This window comes from Struthio camelus, chromosome 2 (genome assembly GCF_040807025.1).
Source record: "Struthio camelus isolate bStrCam1 chromosome 2, bStrCam1.hap1, whole genome shotgun sequence".
Classification (NCBI taxonomy): Eukaryota; Metazoa; Chordata; class Aves; order Struthioniformes; family Struthionidae; genus Struthio; species Struthio camelus.
In genome coordinates this window covers 147,906,013-147,928,687 of record NC_090943.1, presented here as the reverse complement: position 1 = coordinate 147,928,687, position 22,675 = coordinate 147,906,013, and the positions used below count along the sequence as shown (strand labels likewise).

The window sequence follows — 22,675 nt, the reverse complement described above, 5'->3', positions numbered from 1 at the left end:
ATCCTAAACAGCAATTCAAAATTACCCTATGCCATGTTTGTATATTCTTAAATACCTAAAGGCTCTTATCTGTTTGTTTTTCTCCCAGCTGTCACATCCACTTAGGTGTTTCAGATATTTTCTTTTGACTTTCGTATATTCTTAGATACTAGACTAACAAAATGGGAGTTGATTTAAACATACTTTTAGTAGTGTGAGATGACTATCATTTCACTAAAAGTTACGTGAAATTATTGTTGCCGTGCTATACTTAGATCCGAAGTGCTCTGAATCAAACACCGGAATACAAGACTGCAGGTGCTGGTGTTTCCTGAAGTTAAGTGAAAAACAATAACAGAGAGCTAAAAATGCACTATCAAATAACTGATATCCCTTATTACTGGAACAAATGAGCCCTTAGTGAAGGACAGTGCTTTGCTCTTGAAAACTTAAGTTTATTTTCTCTGTAAAATGGTGGTTTTTCTCAGTGGGATTAAAAAGAAAACCAGTAAATGAGCTACTGGACAAGTAGTAACACTATTTTAAATAGCTCCAAATTTCTGAAGTCTTTCAGGATAGCTTGTTCCCTCCTTTATCCTTTCAGGTTTCTTACTGCTTTAGCTGGGTAAGAGGAACTGCAATCATTGACTCAGTAGATCAGTCATGAGATGTTGGAATCTAGTTTTACATTTGATAAGTATTATGGGGATTTTGGACTGAATAAGCAGCTACCTGGCTGACTGGGATTCCCAATGTCTGCTCTAGATGGGACTTGTATTTTACTGACAGAAGTACCAGTAATTCTTTGTCACATATGTAAGAACGTTTCTGTTTTCCTGATTTAGGAGGATCTGATTGTAATATCATGTTTTCAAGTGTTTACCTTAGAGATGAGAAACACTTACAACATATTTTGGTTATACTTACCGGAGATAAGAACTGATTGTTTTATAAATAAAACGGAAATAAATTAAATTTGAAAATTTACAAATAGAGGAAGTATTAGCAAGGAGCATGCCTATTTGCATATTCAATGAAAATGTTGAGCTGTAAAAAGCCAGTTTTCTCACATAATCTTTATTGTAATATTTCATTTAAATACTTCATAAAAGATCTAAACATGATAAGATAAAGAGAAGTGACCTCTTGTGACCCAGTCACAGGAATGTAAAGGATAAACATCTGTGTTCTGATATTCAGGTTACATTAACAAGATTTAGTTTTCTGGTGTGTGCTAAGCGGCACAGTAACAGGATGCAGCAAAAGGGATTATTCTCTGAAAAAACTGAACTGAGTTTAGACTGAGCTTACTTTTTTAAATGATGCATTCAGTATGGGGAGATGGAGAAAACAGCTGGCCCTACAGTTATTTTATAAAATCTTATTGTTATGTTCTACTGTTTACTTCAACTAGTCAATGTGCAGTCTCAGGCTGCTTTGATAAATGGTGGTTATTCCTGCACCGTATAGGACAAAGGATGCTTTTTTCCCCATGACACATTTTCCAAAGCATATTTTTTTCTGTATAAATAGAAGTGCTAAAATACATATACATATACAAAAGTAGGTATGGTGAAATCAGCCTAAACCCTTTCTTTTTTAAGATGGCAATATCCTACTTGCAAACTTGACAATGAATAGATTTAATCATACCTTTTAGTGGACCAAGTAAGGAAAAAACTTTCTCAAGGACACATGGTACTTCGAGTAGTTATTTTTTGTTCCCGAATGAGTCTGTTCTCTCTCCCCAAAACATTTTATTTTAATGTTACTACAGCATGTTCTAAGAATTGAACAGATTTACAGTATAAATCCAGAAAAATGTGAAGGAATTATTTATTGAATTGCAAGCTTATATAACCTATTAATAACATGGATCTATTACTCATTGACAACACATAGCTGTTCTAATGATGTTGTTGTAATAACCCCTGCATATATCCGTATACAAACCTGCACACTAAGTATCTTTATTTTCTATAAGCTTCAGCTGCAATAGCTGAGCCATAAAATTCTGGAAGCAGATCTGGGCATAGAAGTAACATCTCCGCTCCCTTGCAAGTATGAGTAAGTTGTTTTAGTCACTTTCAAGATAGTTTGAAGTATAACTTTTTCTGCCTGACCTGGCCATAAGCTGGATTATTTTGCAAAAATAGTTTAAGTGGCTTTCAAAAAGAGTAATACTTTTCTTCCTGTGAAGTTCATAAATACTTTTCTCCAATTAGACCTTTGTGACTGAGTGCTCTGAGTGTGTAAGAGGCAAATAAATGGCTCTGGAAGCTAATTTTTATTCTGTTAGCTAGAAAGAATATTCCAAGTGCACATTGAAAGCAAATGCTATTATGCCATTTATACACATATGCCTAAAATTTCACCTTTCCTATAAGGACTTACCTTGAAAACACTAACTTTCTTTCAAATAGACATTAAATCCTTCAGGTCAGACAAACCGTAGAATTTCAGCCCTCTAGCTAAGTCAGAGTTGACCACATATTTTATTGAAATAATATGTTTTTGAAGAAGCAACAGCTGTTTTTGTCAAATAGGACGTCCTTCACAGTCTTACTGAGCTTTCAGTATATCTTATTTTAAAGCTGAACAGACTGCACACTCTCCAGTCTGCAACAGAATTTCTTGAGTTTCAGATTTGAGAAGAAAACAAGAGCTGCAAGTGAAAATAAAATGATGGTGGTAATGGCTTACATTTCTAGCTGGTACCTTTTAAGTTTCATTGCAGTTATTTTGGGAATGCTGGGCTAGTCATAGTATGGATCCTGCAAAATACTCATGTCTCAGAATTGGACTTGAATTATTTCCATATTTTCAACCAGAGAGATTAGGCCCTTTAATGTACGCTTATATAACATAAAATCAAAGGAGATGTTTTTCTGCTTGTTCAGAAATTTGATATTGTCTGCTGTTACAGTAACATGTAGAATCCAATGTATCCTGAAGTTAAGAACAGAACTCACAGAAGAATATATTCTTTCCTTACACATTTAGGAAAATATCTCCAACTTCGATATCGTCATGGAGTCTGATGAGGGCACCTTCAAGCCGATGGGACTGGCTTTTACTGGTACTGATGAAGCTCGTAGCATTGTCAAAGAGATCATGACTCTACTGCTACCTATCAATATTACGGATATTTATGACACCGCAGATGGAACAGACATTGATTACTGGATGAGAGATGGGGTGCCAGGTGAGTGTGCAGAGTACTTTATAAATAATACTCTTTCTTCCATGCAGAGCTACATCAGAAGAGAATTCTGGTATGGTTCTGGCAGTGTGGCGTTTTGAAAATAATAAGAAACCCTTTCTCTAGAGGAATAAAATTTACCATACATAAATATTTAAAGGTAACCTACAGAAATAGGTCATAATGTGTATTTGAGCTTCAGTTTAGTAATAGTATAGATTATACATAACATAACGTGCCTAAAATCTTCTTTTCGGCTTTAAGGATTTATAATAATTAATCCCAGATTGGTGGTTTATAAATAGTAAAGTAAAGCAGAGGGGGATTCTGCAATGCAAAACTTATAGTCTTTTATTATTATTACTTGGAAATATAGGGTTTTTTTTACTGTTTTACATGCTGAAGAAACAATTATTTGGAGACTTATGCTTTAAAAGGTTATAGTGCTTTAATGTATGCTAAAGCGGTAATATTCTGTGAAGTTCAAACCGGTTTGGGGGCTTATTTGGAGTACTGTATCTGTGTCCCAGTGAGGAGCAGTTGTTGGTAAAGACGTTTGTAAGCTATGAGAGAGGTCCACTCTACATAAACCCTCCCATGCCCCTGAGGAAGACATTGCACTAGCACTGAGTTTTGCAGAGCGTGAGATTTCCAATTAGGGGCTAGCCTGAATGAAGCTTTAGTGAATTTCCATTGTAGTTTCCATACTTGAGTAATAGCATGGCAAAAAAAATTTTATAACACTGATATTTAAAAAAATTCTGATCAGTTTTAAAAGTTTAACGTTCTCTTTCTCTGGTGGTTTATGACCAAAATAGGCTGTTGTGCATTTATCATGCTAGTTTTACCAGTAGTTATTATAGTCTTGTAATCTCCTAGTATGTGTTTAACTGTCTTGTTTCTTACCTGATCTTAAGGAAGATGTAGTGACTTATAGAATATATGATTCTTATTCCTGGAAAGAACTCTTTGCTTCTCACTCATCTGTGGTGTACAAAGATACTGTGATGTTGCCTACCTTGATAAATATATGGAAATCTGGTTTTCAAAGCAAAACATCTGTATTGGGCAAGAAGAATGGGTATTGTTAAAAAATTAGGCCTTCATGCAGCTGGCATGCTGTTTTCCGGTTGAGGTTCAGGGTGTTTAGTGTGATGTCATAATGTTAGTGTGCCACTGGCACGCAACCGTTGTACTAGGCTCTGACTGTGCATCTTACTTGAGCATTAGGACTGAGTGCTGGCTTGAGGACCCAGTAAGCCCTGCAGAGAGGCTATAGCCATGCATCGTCCTCCACTGCCTCTAAGCTCTTATGCAAAGGCACGTTAGTCCAGAATTGCCAACTGACATGTGTGTGTTGTAGCTGGCCTATGAGAACCTACCGCTCAGCTGATGTTTAGAAAATATATTAAAAGGCTTTCCTAGGTGAGAGGTGCTTGACTGTTGGACAGGCAGTAACTGAGAACTTCCATTGTGCTTCCAGTCTGAGAGAGACACTTATGGAAGAGGGAAGAATGTGACATTCAAATGTTGTCTTTTCAGTTGAAAATGCAAGTGTTGATTGTGATGGCAGTAGGTACTGAGCTCTGCTATACCACTTTTCATCAGTTGAGGTGGACCAGAAGCATAAACAGATGCAGCTTGCCAAGGTGCTGTTGATGTGTCACCTGAGCTATGTGTATAAAATAAACCCAGCATGGCTAGGACAGAACCCAGAGCACTCTCCTGTGTTTGTCCATACTCTTCAAATGCTAGCACACTTCCCAGCACAGTTACACCCCACTCCAGCTAGCACCTTCCCAGGCAACGTGTGGGCATGGTTGAGGTGATGCAGGCCAGGGACTGTTCCCAATACGTAGTCTCCAGTAGGCCTCCCTGTTTTGATAAAGAAGGGAGTTTAGTTGTGTTCAGCGGGACCCTGCTGTGCCACTTACTGTCAGGAACAGAACGCAGGAGAAGAAGGAGTTTCACTCATATGTTTTGGCATGTGGCTCAGTGATCAGATAACACTACGGTGTCTTCAGAAAGCAAAAGCCGTGAAAAATACCATAAACTGTGAAATCACTTTACACATTGGGAAAATACAAAGTGCACCAGAAAGGTGGCTTCACTTTTTAAATAAATTTGATTTATCTTCCTATTAGAAATTTGGCACATTAATTTGTTACGGGTTTTTTGCTGACTGAAGCTTTGATTCATTTAACTTCCTGTTAAGCAAATAACAAAGTGTTCTTACAGAGTAAAGAGCAGGGATTCATTTTCCTTCTTGAGACCTGATGTGAAAGAATTAACTCCACTAAAAGAATTTCTGCTGCTTCAGATTGCATTTCATACTGTACCAGGGAGAAGTTTAAGACATCTTGTAATCTTCACACCTCGTCTACAGTATTCTCACTGCTCAAATGAGTCCTTATGGTATATAATAACATTGGAACAAACTGAACACACTGTAACAGCTTTTATAATTTTGTCCGATGTAAACAAGCAGCCAAATGTTGACACTTCATCAATTTTATTTAAATATTTTCTTGAAAATACACTTGGTGACTTTGTTTCAGCAGCAGTTAGAGAAAATATGGTGTACTTTTTGAACAATAAGAGTGGTTTCTGACATCATTTTTGTGAAATTTTCCTTCTTTACTATCTTAAATAGAGTCTGTGGTCAGCTTTTGTAGATACTCTTAAAATTCCACTCCTCCTGCTCCTTATTTTCTGAAAAGGTCCACAGAAGGCAACATTACGTGTCTTTTTCAGAGCCATTCATAGCTGCTCCTGAGGCAGGCCAAGTAATTCCTGTTTCATACTTTCTTTGCTATTTCCAGCACTTTTATATTCAATGGACATGCAATGGAATGTCATTCATAATTTTGCTTAAGTGAATTTGCAAGGAAACAGTGTTGGCTGTTCTGAGGTTTTAGGATAAGAGAGGCCAGAGAAGTACAGTGCGCTTTACAAACCGCAGTATGAAGCTTAACTAATACCTCTAAAGTATAGGCAAGGTAATCTGCTTAGAGCACTGCAGGTTAATGCTGTGTGACTGCAAAATGTTAGAAATATCTAACATCAGTGGCCTTTACGTCTGATTATGTTGAAAACAGTTCAGCCCAACAAGAAGCATGTCTGTAGTTGTGTTTTTTTAATGATAGCCAGTTTTCAGCTGCTGAAAATATTTACATAACGAGTGTTTTGCTTTTTCATGAAGCACAAAGAAATGAAATTGGATTTTTGTGTCATTGCATTTTATGCTGTGGTTTTACCATCTGAGGTGGCCATTGATCCCTGGACTGCTCCTTTATTAATTATACAATTATCTTTCTCAGTTTTATTTTTAAATATTCAATTATGTATTTTGTTTCAGTCAAGCATATATGTAAACTGCTGACGTATTGCTGGTTTTTCTTTTCCAGCACTATGTTCTAACCAACAAGTTTGACCAGCTTTTGCAAATGCAGGGCGGGAGAGAGATTTGTTGAGGTTTTTTGCTTTACTTTGCTTTGGGTTTTTTGGCTGTTTTTTTACAATAGGCTTGTTCATTGTTTGAAAGGGTCAAAAAACACTTAGCCAACCCACTGTTCTGGTATTTTTGTTAAAAAAAGCAATGTCCTGGATCACAAGGCTATGCTAAAGTGATTCAGACAGGTTCCTAACGTAGTAGCATTGCTGCTGAGTCAGCTGCCCCTGTAAGCTTTCAGAAATTGAGAATGAGGGGAATGAGGTGATTATATTTTTATTACGGTATCTAGTGAAATATTATTCAGCTTTAGATATTCGGAGAGCGGAAAACTGGTGTGCTCCCAATTTTTGCAAATGGAAAGCTATTGTGACACAGTATTTTCAGGAGAATTGATTCAAGGATATTCCTTTCTGCTGCATTTGTACATGAGGTTATCTGTTGTTACAGTATTTATGATGGGGACGCTTGTCCTTTTGGAATTGAACTATATTTGAGGCCACGTTGACCCAGGAAATCAAACAGCTCTTAGAAAGTATGTGGCAATTCCTCTATTTAAAATTCAACCAGAGACCTAGAGGTGAAACTCTTGAAACACTTTTTTTCGGTGTCACCCTGAACCTTGTTGGTTGTTCATGTCTCTCTGTCCCCACAGTGATGGTGTCTTGCTTTTCTGTTACATTACACAACAGGAGGAATTATTATTCCAGAAACAAATAAATCAGTAGTTCATCTAACTTTAAGGTTTCTCCAAAAAACAAAATTAATTTCTAACCGAATGTATTAGTCATTTTCTCAGAGGCAGCAAATACTATCATACATCATTTCTCTCATTTTTCTATTTTTATAGTGCTTTTTTATTGCTTCCGTCTAAAATAAGATGTATTTTGGCCTTTGGACAGCTGAGATTTGCATGCACTATTTCCTTTCTTATTACGTGAGAGTTCAAATCCTTTAGTTGCCCTTCTTTTTCAGAGCATGCTGCCCCCTTTCTCCCTTATACCCATACTTACCTCATAGCATCAAACACCAAGGTCTACATGCGTGAGCCAGACTTGCTGTTTTGCTCGGTGTCATCAAGAGGTGTATTTGAGGGAACAGTGTAACGGGAAAACTGCCTAACCTGGGGTTCCCATGAGGGCAGGAAGAATTGTATAAACTATCTATTTCCCAAATTATGGATGTGTAAACTCTGTTGACTGTTGGCTGTATCACTGCGGGGAAGCAGAGTTCTGCTGGGGTGCCTGAAGCGTGGCATCTCAGCATACCTGTTTCAAACCCTCTGCAAACTTGGGCAATCTTTGAGTCCAGCTTCCAAGCTTCTTATAATAGCCAGAAAAATAAAAACTGTAAGAAAAAAGAGGAAAAATCAGGTGTATGTAGTCCTCAGACTTCATAAGCCAATACTGAAGAGCCTTTGTCTTGATTGTGCAGAGGTAAAGACTGTTTCACTCTAATAAAACCTTTCCTTAAGACGAGTGGGAGAGAAAAAAGTTCCCTTAAAGAAATAAAGACATTCAACTTAACCTCCTTATTTTAATACATATTATTTGTGTGATTTGCAGTCTGAAAAGTTCAGTGTAGGTATCACATGGCAGTTCCAGTTATTTGATCAAATGACTGACACAAATGAAATGTCTCCTGCTCTCTTATGAAGCAATGTTAGACAAAACTCCTGAACACTGTTGACAAAATTAGCTTTATACATAATGCAAAAGTACATAGGTAATTTTAGTTAGTCCACAGGTGATGCATTTATATACTTATTGGGAGATGCTGTAACTCCCTCTGAGTTCATACTGCTCTGGGCATGTGTTGATGCACACTACCAATACCAGCCAGCTACCGTATGCCTGGTATATTTTTGCACAGAAATGAGGGGTAAGGGGCTTCTGGTGTACACCTATGTCTTGCCTGATTTTTGTTCTCAGTAAGTCTGAGATAAATGTATCAGCGCTGTAGTGTAATAATTAGCAATATTGTATTGCTTTTTGCAGATCATTCATTTCCTTTTAAATGTCTTATTTTATCATTCCAAAAGAAAATACAGAGAATGACTGTGTTCCTCTGCAGAAGTCAATTTTTCTGCAACTTGAGGGGTATTAAGTTAAGCCAGTATATTAAGAGAACGATTTTAATTGCCTGGCACTTAAAAATCCTACTGTAAGTGCTACAGCTATTAGAACCGTTTAAAATCTTGATTACATTTAGAACTGTGTGTATTAATCTTTAAAACAATTCATCTATGCTCTAATTTGTCATCATTCCATAAAAATAGGCTTTTGAAATTAGAAATTGCTCTAGACTAATTTAAAAAAAATTTAATGCCCTGCAAGTTTTTATGATGGTCAATACCTTATGCTGGCCTTTCATGTGACCTTTCCTGTTTTTAATAAGGTTACCATTAACATCTTTGAAACTAGTCATTTAATGAAAGGGCTAATCTGTAGATTAGAGTCTCTTTTCTTTCTAGTTGTGCCTTTGACTTGATCATAATTTACAGTTCTTTTCACCTTTGTTCTGCTTGGGTTTGAGACTTGTTTTGAAATATTGGACTTCTTCCAATTTTCAAATTCCAAATATTGGAATTGGTATACTTCTAAAAATTAACAAATAGCATCAGAATTCCAAGTTTATTTGTTTGTTTCCTGTAGACTAGGTACAGGACATGTAAATAGTCAGCTGGGATGATACTGTGGAGAGCGGGATGGAATTAGGTGATTGGGCATAGCGCCTGAACGCAAAATCTTACTAGTAGTTTTAAGAGGGCTTTTGTAGCATATTTCTCATTGGAACATGTACTTCTCCAGTGCTAGGGCACAAGACAGTCCTTTCAGATAAAAAATAATGTGCCGTCTTTGTGGCAAAACAATTGATGATTGTGGCAAATACTTGAAAACTGCTCATACACACTTGTTCTGACATAAAAGACGACTACTTCTAAATGGACTTTCTAAATGTCTACCATAATTATGAGTTCCCACTGTCTAACAGTAATTTTTAGTACGAATGTATTAGCACACTGATAGAAACATTCAGAACAGAATGGTCTACATTAGCAAGAGTTAATGCTGCTTTTAGTAGCAGGTAGTATTAAATAGGTTTACTTCATGAATACAGTATTAGTGAAGTTTTAGTGAGAGCGGCATCACAGAACAACTGCGGGAAGACTTGCAAGTTTACAAATTGTACCTTAGAGTGAGAAGCTTGAGATGTTAAAATTGTTTCAGTGAAATCAAAAATACATATATTGCTGAACAGCTTGAATTTGTTATTTTATTTATAGTTACTCTCTTGTTTTAAGTTATCGGTGATGCTTTTTAATTGACAATGTTTTTTGGTGGTCACTAACTAAGAATTAGACCACACTGGTTTAGCAACTAATATTACATACTACTTACATTTGTCTTTTAAAAAACTGAGGCAAGGAAGCCTTAAAATAATCTTATATGAATATTACAATAGATGAGTTTGAAACTGTGACATTTTTATTGGCTTTTATAAACCCAGAAGAAACAAAATTGTTCCAGTGCATTACACATTGTACAAATACTAAATAACCTCATTTATCTAGTAGTGAACATCAAAATTAAATTGATTTAAAGGAAATTGTAATTTCTAATGGTTCCTGCACTTTTTGGTTGACGGACTTCTTTCTCTTAAAGATATTTTGTCACTGTTTCTTCTGTAACAGTGCTCCTATTTTTAGATGCTTGCTTTTCAGAGAAGCTCAATGAAGTTGATTAGGGCAAAAGACTAATATTTAATATGTTTCTTCTTTAACCACACAAAATTCTTAAACATTTTTAAAATCGTCAACAAATTTTCTCCTGGCACACACCTTGTTAGTAGGAGAATATGATCTGTCTCAGAAAAGAAGGACCAAAAAATATGTAACTGAGAATCTCAGTTGAATTCGGGATGTGGTTAGTTTTTTTCTGGCTCTGCCTCTGAGAGGCTTATTAATTCTCTATTGTTTACTGCTTAGGAAAGCTGACTTATATTTCTGTGGGTGGGAATATTCAGTTCATATGGAATCATTTGCCATTTGTTGAGAGCCTAAGAAAACAAGTGTCCTACGTTAATACACAGAGCTCAGCGTTCACAGGTTAAATATGCACTTTGGAAGTACAAATTACTTAAGCCTTATTCCTAGAAATGTCCTCCACTTCACTGAAGCTCATACAAATAATGAAGTAAATATAAAAATAAAGGTTTAATTTGTCTTCCGTAAGGAAGTTGGAGGTGGAAAGTGTTCGTCGAATGGAAAAGTGTGTAAGTTAAATGTAACTTTCTCAAGATTTCTTTTTTTCCTCTTTTGGAATTTATGTGAAAAATTGGATGCATTCATAAAGTGGAAATGTTGGGAGATTTCTAACCAAACGTGTAATGATTCAGCACTGCTGTTAAGAATAACAGCACCTCTCAGTATTATATTTGGATTTCTGAATTTCATTCCTGGAAAACAAACTATAATTACATCAATATCAAATGCTGAATAAAAAATAAAGTGTTCAGTAGCTGAGTACTTGAGGAAGACCACCTCTAAGCTACTTTTGATGGGAAGGACACTGATTAAATGGATTAAGAGATGGTTGGCAGCTCTCAAAGTAGTTTCCTATATGGAGTCACATAATGAATGTTTCTAATAGGATTCTTCAGGGACTGGTATATCTTAACTGTTCAGAGTTTCCATTGGTGACCTAGAATCAAATTTAAAACCACAACTTACTAAAAAAGGAAACAAACACGGCTGCTGTAAATGCTACTGGAATGGTAATGATCAGAACAAGTTGATCATCTGCGATTCAAAATGCTTTATTTATTTTATATAGTAAGATGGGTCCGATCTCATCCAAGGTGAGATTCCTTGATGCCTACTTTAAGGAAGAGAGGAATTTTCTTCTGCAGATGCCTCTTTCGTCATTGGTGATAGAGCCTAGAGGAACAGCTTAGGGTAGATACCAGATTTACAGGCCCCTGAAGTTAGGTGAGATGAACTGCTCAAGTGTATTTTCGTAGAATCACAGAAAAATTTACATTGGAAAGAACCTCTGGAAGTCATCTAGTCCAACCTCCTGCTCAAAGCAGGACTGCCTTCAAGGTTAGATGAGGTTGCTCAGGGCCTGTCTAGCTAAGTAGTGAAAACATCCAAGGATTCCACAGCCTCTCTGGGCAGCTTGTTACGTCGCTTAACCATGTTTACTGTGAACAGAAATGTTGTTAGGTCCAGCTGGAATTTCTCTTGTTTCGGCTTGTATCCATTGCCTCTTCTCTTTTCTGTGTACACCTCTGAGAAAAACATGGCTCCATCTTAACTCCTCTTCAGATAGTGTAAGACAGGAATTAGATCCCCATTTAGTCTTCTCCACACTAAACAAACTCAGTTACCTTAGCCTCTACTTGTATTTGTGCTGCAGGCCCCTGATCAGGTTAGTGAGAGTCCACTGGATTCAGTTCAGTTTGTTGACATCTCTGTTGCGCTAGAGCACCAAAAGAGGATGCAGAATTTAGAATGAACACTTCCTTTGACCTGCTCACTAATCAGTTGCTAATGTAGCCAATGTTACCTTCATTGCTAGAAGGTCTGAATGATGACTCTTGTTCACCTTCTCCAGCAGGACCTGCAAGTCCTATTCTGCAGAGCTGCTGCCTAGCTAGTCAGGCTCCAGGCTGTACTGTTACTGAAGGGTACCCTGTTCCAATACAGGACTTTGCATTTGTATTTTTCAATTTTGGGAGATGCTTGTAAGCCCATTCCTCCTGGGTTTTGAGCTCTCTGAACTGCCTTCTAGCGTATGAACTGCTCCCCCATCATCCACAAATTTGAGGAAGACATGTTTCATCCCATTGTCCAGGTCAATGCTGGAGATGTAAGGGTTTTGGTCTGGTATAGACTCCTGAAGAACACTACTGATTACCAGCCAGCAGTTAGACTTCAAACTGTTAATAGCTTTGACCCCAGCAGTCCAACCAGTTTTTCATCCAGTTTTATTCCACCTCTCCAGTCCATAATTTTCTGGGGAGTGGAGGTTGACTGGCCTATAGTTCTCTGAGTGCCACTGCTCTTTTGATGATGAGCATAGCATTTGCTTTTTTCAGTCACTGGGGACTTCCCCTGCTTGTCAGAACTTTTCAGAGATGATAAAGAGCAGCCTCTCAATAGCATCGGCCAGCTCCCTCATGCAGTCCATCCAGTCCCATAAATTTATGTATGCTCAGTTTATTTAAACAATTCTTAATGCTATCTTCTAATGCTACCATGAGTAGTAACTGTTCCTCTCCCCTGCCCCCAACTCTGCTACCAGGCACAGAGACCTGGGAGGTCTAAGAGCAGACCATGCTAGAAAAGATGAAGGAAAAGAAGACACTGAGTACCTGAACCGTGTCCTTCATCATGAGGTTGCCTACAAGGTCTTACCCTGTTCCCCTTTTGTTGATGATATAGCTATGAAAGCTTTTCTTGTTGCCATTCACATTTGTAACCAGTTTCAAATTCAGCCAAGCTGTGGCCTTTGGACTTTCACCCCTGAGTGCCTGAGTGATGTTTTATGTTCCTCTTTGGTAGCCTAGCCTTGCTACGACATCTTGTCCCTTTCCTGTTTTGCCTTTAAGCTTAGTCAGACGTTCTCTCTTCAGCCAAGATGCCTCCTGCCACATGAGCCTGTTTTCTGGCGCATCAGGATAGACTATCCTTGTGCTTTGAAGAGGTTGTTCTTAATGATTAACCAGCTGTCTGGGGCTTCTTTGCCCTTCAGGCTAGCCTCTGTTGGGATCACACTGACCAGTTTGCTAAACAAACCAGAGCTGACTCCTGTGGATTCCAGGTGCATTATTCTACATGCCTTTCTCACTTCCTTGGGATCTTAAACTAAACTACACCATATCATGGTCACTGCAGCCATGGCTGTTGTTGGCTGTTGTATCCTTAATCAGTTCTTTCTTATTTCCCTTAACACACTCCAGAAATCTCCTGGATTACTTGTGCCCTTCTGGCAGGTATCGTGATAATTGAATGAGTGACTTCCTCATGAACAGCTGAAGATAGTTAATGGATGATAACCTGAACTTCCATATTTTAAAGTTTATTTTCTTCCTACTCTCTCTACATGCTAGGGTTTTTTTTTGGAATGGCCATATCTGGGAGCATGGAAGAATGGAAGGATTATAATGTCTTAAATAGGAGACACACATTGAAGAGTTGGAAGAGCTTTTCTGGACGCCAAAGCTAATGATTGGTAGGGACAAGATACTAGGCAGGATTTAAGTCATATTGTTCTTTGGTTTTAAGTAGTTTGTGTGACTGCTATTTGCCACTAGTCCAATGCTCCAAAAGAGCTGAGCTGCAAATACAGTTATTCTCATTTCTCCCTTCAGCTTTGTTTCTTCAATAATAATTTTTGAATGTTACATGTTTTCTTGGACTAATATGTCTTTTCCATTTACTAAGGGACTGCTTGGTCCATTTTGGTAAGGCCAAAAACCTAAATCTAAGAAAATACATTCAGAGAGATCAGACTGGGACAGAGATATGGCAGGTTTTATAACAAGACACACTGATGTAAGAACAGACAAGGGCGAAGCAATGAATGTTACTTTAAACCACACTCATTACTCTGTTACTACTGTTCTTTCATTACTCAATATAGCTAATATAGCTAATAACATAGCACTTTTACAACGATTTTTCCCAAGCAATCTGAAAGTTTTATAAGGAAAGGAGACAGTAAAAATATCTTGACTACAAGGCATAATGATAGTTTTGGTCCAAGTATGTTTTTGATCCAGGATGAGAAAGCTTTTTAGGAACACACTTCTGGGTATTACCTAGAAATTTGTCCCTTCCTGAAGCAGGAAGCACATCAAGGTTTAATTTGCAGCTGGCATTTTACATGTAAATGTCTGAGGCTTCTGAGGAATGCTTTTGATGGTAGACCTATTCGAACAAATACAAAGCTCAGAAATTATTTATTAGAGGTATCTTCATCAAAGGAGCAAGTTCAAAATTATTTCAGTGGCAGTCTCTCCAGGAAAACGTTAGCATTTACAAACTTCAGAACTGGAACCCTTCAAATTTTTTGTCCTAAATCTTATTTTACAGATTTGGTCCCAATGTAAATCTACAGTGCTACTGAATTTCTGAAAGGCCGAATTTATTGATCAACATGAACCTTTTTGACAGACATTTCCCAGATGTCTCTCTTTCCAGTGATGGTATGTTGTGTTTTCATATAATAATTCCAATCAAATAAAAACTTTGGTCAGCCATGGAATCGGTCACAGAAAAATGCCTATTATGAAGGAAACTGAAGATACGTTCATATCTTATAGTGGCAAATCCACAAGAAAAGACTGTGGGCTGCATAGGAATGCAAGCCAGGAGGTTCTGGGTTACTATTCTGGCTCTAACATAAGCTACCATCATCATCAAACCATTTAATGGTTTCTCAGTTTCCCTAAAGACAACAGTTGCCCTGAGAGGTGCTGAGAAGCTACCTTTTTCTATAAAATGCAATAAAGAGGAAAGACGCTTCACTACCTTCATAGTTAAGCCACTCCATCTTCCACTGGAGTCATCAGACCTTGCATGTATTTAGCACAGGAGTAGGTTTAGCTGCTCAAATGTACTGAATGCTTCTAAAGAAAATAGCAGCTTATGTGAAAAGAGCTTCCTACAAATGTATTTTAGGGACACTCAGTAAACAAATCTGTCTTCAAGCTAAAAACATGCACCTAAATGTAAGCAGCAGTTTATTCAAGTACTCCATCCAAAGAGCCAGAAAACCTAATTAAGAATTATTATCCAGCAGGGCCACTCTCTCCACAGCTCTCAGCTATTTGCAGTGCTTTTGACAGAGTGCTGTCTCAATCACCATGTAGAGCTTGGAAATCCACCAAAGAAAATGGGCACTCTTCCTGTTGCTTAGCTGGCTAAACTAGATTTTAAAACAGTTCAGTTCTATTAACTGTATTAAACCTGAGCAGTGACCTTCTAGGACAGTAGAATTTTTGTAGCTCTTGCTGCTGAGTTTAGAAAAAGCTAATGTAAAGAAACAGCTAAAACAGTGATTTTCAAACTGTGGTCTCCAGATTCCTGAGGGATTGTGGATTACTCCTAAAAATGTACTACATCATCTGCAATTAAGAAGAGAGCAAGTTTGTTGTCAGTAGACTTGATTATCCATCTGTTGTCAGTAGGGATCATCCATGTGTTTGTTAGAAAATGTTTATGGATCTTAAAATTCGAAGCAGTTAAAAACGATTTATGTGGCATACTGGAGGAAAAAGAGTTTGCACCTTGGTTTCTCAAGAGGTAGATTCTCCATCCCTATTAGCAAAGATGTGAGGGCTTAGAATATTGGAATTTTGCAGCTGGACCGAATTCTCCTGGGGATGTGTAACTTACGAACAGGTCACCAGATGGAAGCTACTGGGAGTAACTTACAGAAGCAAATTACAAATATGAGACAAAAAAACAAAATTATTTTTCTATCTGAGGACAGAATTTACTGTGGAATACTAAAGTAAAATGATTTTACCTGAACAAGGGATGTCTTGATTTGCCTGCCTGCCTCCACTGCCCAAAACCCACCGCCACCACCAAGCAAAACAAAACAATGGAAGGTGTTAGGAGGAGGCTGAGAAGCATCAGTCTTTAGTTGCCCATTCATGAGCAGATAGAAGGGAGGCTTTTGGAGGTAAGACTTTTACTACTGTTTTCCATACATGCACACACAGCACTTCATGTGAAATATTTAGGAGCAGGACATTTTTCTGATGTAAAGTTCTTATTTCTAGGCTGTTCCTGGAATGAGCAACATGAGGCTGTCCAGACATTTGCCGTCTAGTTTAGTACGTGCAAGGCCTACCTGGAATAGTGATTCTGGATTTCCCTCTACCTGGCAGGCCAAAATTAGCTGTGGTCGTAGTCATGTAAGGAGTGACACAAAGAAGATCTTGTAGTCTGTTAAGGAGTTGCTTCAGAAATGCATACAGACAGGCTAGATTTCATAGAACAACAGAGCTGGCGAGTAGGTCTCTAGAGATCCCTCTGATCTGATCTGATCTCTAAACATCCTTCTGTCCCAGCATGATCTGGCAATACCTGTGTCATTTCTTTCATATTTGTTTATGCTGTTCCTGAGGACTTAACCATAATGGAAACGCCATCTCACCAGCCAGTCTGTTCCAATGCTATTTTTAGTGTATGGGAAGGTTTTTCTCATATCAAACCTAAGTATTTCTTGCTGCAATTTAAGTCCATTAGTTCTATTTTCTTTCCATTAGGAACCCAGAGACATGATTCTTTTCTCATGCAGTAGACGTCTATGTGACGTTGATTTTTCCTTTCTTGGTGTAGTATCTTACACTTGCCGCTACTGAACAGCGTTCTGCTTTTTTAAATATCTCTGGTTTGTCAAGATCATTGGAATCTTGCCCTCAGTGTCCCTGTTGTGCTTCCCTGATCGGTGTCATCCCTTGGCACAGGCAGACTGTATTCCATCATTCTGGTCTATAGTGAAAATACTGAATGGCCTCAGACCCATACACTGCCCGACTTGATACATCCTTCAGTTTTTCATCCCTAAGCACATGGTATTTGGACCAACATTATAATATACATCATTTCTTTATCTCCCTTGGCATTACCATTGATGATGCTATGTCAAAGAATTTTTCTGGAGTCTTCAGAGGTTACAATAACATTGAGCTTTTATACATATCTTAGGGAATCAGAAGGTTAGTTCAAAGGAAGCCGTCGAATATACTGAGTACTCAGACTAAGGTGCTGGAACGTACTATATTCTAGTAGCCTCTGGAGATCACCATGGTGCTATTACACTAAAGGCATCATTCCTAAATATATGATTTGATGTTTCTTCATATCTGCAATGCATTGCAGAAATAGTTTCCACAGACAGATTAGCTCTTTCAAGCTTTTAAGGAGCGAAAGATTTTGAGAAATGTTGACTTGTATAAACAATATCTATTTCGGTGAAATTGTAAAAGAAAATAATCAGAATGATGAGTTCCACTAAGAAAACAAGGTTTAGTTCAAGTTCAGTTCAGTGATTGAAAATATATGTATATTTTAAAGGTTTTTATTTCACATATGTATTCAATCATGAAAATGTGCATGGTTGAATTATTTGGCTTTAGTGTTTAATTTTATTTTGTGAGAAAAATTTAGGTTATCTTTTCTTCTATTTTGAGATGGAAACACCTGCCTTGCAGAATTTTGCCATTTACCACAAAATGAAAAGCTTAGCTTTTCTGTAGCTCTGCCTTTAGTTGCCAGACTGTCTTAAAGATTTCATGAAATTGCAGTTCTTCACATCCTGTATTACTTCAGTGATGAAATGTGGGTTATAAATTATTAGTTTAATCAAAGCAAACCAATCCCTATACTGTACAAGCTTCTCTCCAGAGTTTGATGTAAACATGAACATAAACCACCAAGCTAGTTCCAGTTATTATTCCAGGTTGTCCCGCCATGTCTAAAGGTCGAAACCATCAACAAAACACAATCATCATCTCTGAAAAAAAAAATAAAATAAAGAAAAGAGAGACATATATGAACAGCACAGGGAAGGTGAGTAGAGAATAACTGTTCACCTTTTTTTTATATAGCTGGAGGATCTGAGTTTCAGTGCTGACTTCAGACTTAACATAGAAGGACATACTTTTTCAGTCAGTGGATAATTGGATGGGGAAAATCAGCGCCACAAGATGTTTGGGAGACCAGGATCAAATATATGTTTAAAAAAGATGGACTACTACATGCGAGAAAGGTCCCGCAAAGGCCATCAAAGATAATGAAAGCAGCTTTGCATTCAGAAAGTTCTTAAACTGTAAATGGCTCGATAGATACACTGAGGGAAGTGACTCTGCTTTTTTCTCATTCTTTCTCAAAACATTGGCCACTGTCAGAGACAGGACAGTGGGCTAGATGACCCCTAGAACTAGTTTTCCCAATTCAGCTGTTTTTATGTTTTTAGTAGCGCAAGTCTGCCTATAGTCTAAATAGCGCTAAACGATGTGGATAACCAGGCTCCCTGTATTCGGTACAGGCAGTGGCCTTTTAGATGAAAGGATGTTCTAGATGTTATTTAAAGCATTAGCATATAAATTACGATGCAATCTTTCCTTTGAACCTTTGTCTCTATAGAATACAAATCTAAGGCCCCACTCTGCAGCTGAGTGTCTGTGGGTTTCCACTGCAGAACCTGGCCCAAGTTTAAAGGCAGTGTAGCGCAAATGAGAAGGGAAGAGGGAAGATGAGAGTAACAGGACAGTGTTTTATGGATTCTTAGGCTCGTTGTAGACTTTCAACTTTACAGGCTAGCTGCTTTCAACTGAAAGCAACTTCTAATGTGTCTCCAGATTTAGGCCAGAGATAAACAAGAAATATTAATGATACCTATTGACTCCTTGCTTATTATTTCTCTGCTGTGCTAAATGAATCTGCAAGCAGATGAGACATTGCACCAGCAAACCTTCAATTCAAAATAACAGAGATGCTGAAATAAGCTGAATATGTTTGTAATTAAAAAAAAAGGTTGTTAGCATGTTTTCCTTTATAGTTCAGGGCAGAATTAAAACCCCTTGTACATGCAACATATGTTACCACACGAAGCCTTTAGAAACATACTGTTGAAGACTATACAGTTGTTTTTCTTGCACTCAGACTGTAACTGGTGCACCTCACAGACTAAGTCAGGCTCTTTGTTGCATTAATAGAAGTTATTGGAGAAAGGAGGCAGAAGTGTTGTGTGTGCAATTTGTAACCACATAGTTTATACTGGTTTCAAGCAAGCCGGGGTGCGTACTTGCTTGCTTTCTCTGCTCACAGCCTGTACTCAGAAAGGTGCAGAAAAAAGCTGGCAAAGCCTAGGTTAATTCTTGGGGTGTTTTTCCCCGTAACAAAAGATCTAGGCAGGTTAGCAGTGTGGTTCCCAAGGTGTTTGCACTAAAAGTGCCACCATGAATCCTCAAAACTGTTACTACCTCTCCAACCACCATTACTCTCAAGTTTATAATTGACAGCAGTATAAAGATATGGTTTGGCAGAGCTACTCAAGCTCTCTCACAGTGCTGAAGTTTGAGAACTGTGGGCTGAACACATCAGGGCTTAGAAATTCACCTGCAATAACTTCTTTTCTTGTCCTGAACAATTTTAGCCCTTCTAGCTAGGAAGTACATGTCATTGCGCAACCAAAATTGATCAACATTTTTAAAACAACTTAATTGTGAAAATGTCCCAGATTATGCTTATCTTTAACTTGAAATCATTAAGATGTGCTAAACAGGAAGCATTGAGGAAAGTTAATTAGTCTGTATGCCTCTTCCTCTAGTTTCTAATTTACTGTGGCTAGGTTTCTTGTACATCAACACCTGCTGGCCAGCTTATGGTGCAGGTATTTATGTGCAGTCACAATTAAAAGGCCATAAATTAGATGCCATTTGAAGCCTCCAAGTGTTCTGCATTTATGTCTTTTATTTTAGCACATTTGGGGGAAAGAAGGGATCATCCCACAGTTAAAAATATCGTTTGCTTTCTTTCTACTTTGTATGCTGATCTGCTCTTTTGGTTATAGAAGTAGCTACCAGGAATTCTATTGTAAAATAATTTTGAGATGTTATGCAGTGTTTTGGGGCACTTTATCATGGTATTTTTGGAATTTTTTACTCAAAATACTCAGTAATAACTTCATTTTACTAACCCTTGGTCCAAGTGATGACTTCAAGTTTCTAATTAGAGAATAAGTGGGAAGGGACGGCAGAGCAGGGCACACTACTCGGAGTCAAGTGCCTCTGCCAGAATTTCTGCTGGGGCCTTAGCTAAGAGAGTGCTGAGAAAGCCTTCTGTAATAATTTAACATAAGTGAGTGTTTCTGACTGCTGAGCCAGCTCTCCGATGTCTCCAGAAACAGGCTGGATCATTGCTTTACCCAGTGTCTTAGTAGGCAAATATTGAGTCAGTCCTCGCAAACCAGCTGCGCCTTGGCTTTGTCTCATACAGCTGTGAGGAACATATCTTGCACCCATTAGTTAAAGATCCTACTTGCAGCTTACTTTTCTCTGACACAGTGTGTATTGTTCAGGATCTCTGCCTTTCTGTATCATCAGTCTGTGCAAAAAAATTATTCCCCCCTGTTTTAGGATTAAGCTTAACTTCTGTACGCCATAAAGAATGTAGAGCATCTTTTCTGCAGAAAAAATAGGACAATATTCAATACATGCCCCCTTGCTGGATAGCATTATTCTGTGTCTTTTGCTTCTTTTCTTCATTTGTTCTCTCTTTCCTTTTGATTTGCAGTACATTTTAAATTCATTGAGACAGGAAAAAGTGTGATTGCTCTCTCTCGCTGTTTCAAGAAAAGAGTATTTGGCTGCTCCATTCACCAAAATAGATTACTGTAAAGGCACTCTGGGTGCCTTTTCTAATGCCAGATAAGCCTTGGGCTCTAGATATACAGCACAGGACAGAATCTAATTATTGAAGTAATTATTATTGCCTTCCTTGCTACACTGTGTTTTTTAAAACCCAGACCCACATTTGGACTTACAGTTCTGGACCCTGCCAGCAGCTCTGAGAAGTGATTGCTGTCTTGCAGCCTAGAACAATTGACTCTGCTTTCCTGAAATGGGTTACTCGTTTGAAGTCTTACTTGTCTATTTTTTGACTCTCAAAAGACTACATGACAGCAGAAAGTTTTCAGTTCTTCAGTCAATGCATTCACATTTCAGTGGCTGTTTTTTTGAAAAGGTGGCATTTTTTTCACCTCTTTTGGGGAAACTGATATTAGCTATGGCTGGGCTTCATAGGACTAATGAGGCCTGTCATTTTTTATTCTACCTCAGTCCATGTAGCAGCTGGAAATGAAAAGTATTCAACCAGTGACCATGTAAGACTATTTTGCAGCTATGGATCTTAAAGAGAGAAAAAACTTTTTTTCTACTACTAAGTGCCTGTCAGTGTTGAAGTGATTATTTAAAAGTATAATAAATGCTGGACAGAGTGTTAAAAACTTTTCATGCAGATGTAATTTTTAGCTAACACCTTTGATTCCAGTTTGACTGAGTCGTCATTGCAGTACTAGAGTTTATAGCAAGATACTCTATTTAGCAAGTGCACATTCAGCTCCTGAAGGGTTTTAAAGTGGGGGCTGAGATATATGTATTTGTTGTGTAAAAAAATGTCCTCAATTTATGTATTGGGAATGTCGCATTCATATCTACTCTTCCCAATAAATCCTGAGTCTTTTGAACTTTTTGATAGACTGTAAGGGTCATTTATATATTCTCAGTCTTTTCTTAATGATAGGCATCCAATAGGGAGCATTTTAATTGATTTAAGAAGTGCATGTTAGTACAGTAAGTCCAATGATGCAGATGACAGACACAGAATCTGCTACTGGTAACTAGCTATATGAACTATTCTCTTAGCTAATCCTCACTTCCTGCTTAAAAATACAAGGAGAATTACAAGGTCATTTGTAAAATACCTGTCCTTCAGTTCTTACAGAAGAAAATCAAAATATGGAATACATCTCTGAAAATAAACTGAGCTTAGAGTCTGGTTGCAGATAGGATATGCTGCATGTGTGGAATACCATTGCTTGCATAATCTCTTGTGGGCATGCTGGATCTTCAGTACACCTTGTAGGAAGGGAAATGAGGTAAGAATAAAATAGATGCATTACTGAAAAAATGGTTAGAAGATAATCACAAGGAAGGCAAGTTGGTGAGTACAGGGATCTGAATCCATCTAATCTAGGTTAAATATACCAAATGTCTATCAAATTGGATTCTGCTTATGATACCTTGGATTGGGGAGCGTATCTTTCTCCTATGAAAGCCAAGTGTAGCAATGCAGAGATTAAGATTTTTTAAGGAATATATTAAAATAATTGTAATCATTCACTGATAATTTTGCAGAGATCACATCAGCTGTTCTAGGCTGCTAACATTCATCATTATTGGCTTTTTTCCCCTGGCATTATGCTTTCGAGGGTGTTTGAATGTAACACCCTAAATAA

At 37.7% G+C, this 22,675-nt stretch overlaps 1 protein-coding gene across 9 annotated transcripts in view; it reads left to right on the top strand.

The window, feature by feature from the left end:
* CPQ (carboxypeptidase Q) overlaps positions 1-22,675 on the top strand; it is a 168,828-nt gene that overhangs the window by 132,803 nt on the left and 13,350 nt on the right. For 5 of the 9 annotated variants that reach the window (XM_009675996.2, XM_068932974.1, XM_009675995.2 and 2 more), the window contains exon 8: positions 2,983-3,184. In XM_009675996.2, the coding sequence (XP_009674291.2) occupies positions 2,983-3,184 (202 nt within the window). Of the gene's footprint in view, positions 1-2,982; positions 3,185-14,733; positions 14,847-22,675 lie in introns of all 9 variants that reach the window. The other 4 variants (XR_011139272.1, XR_011139270.1, XR_011139271.1 and 1 more) reach the window with 1 other exon arrangement.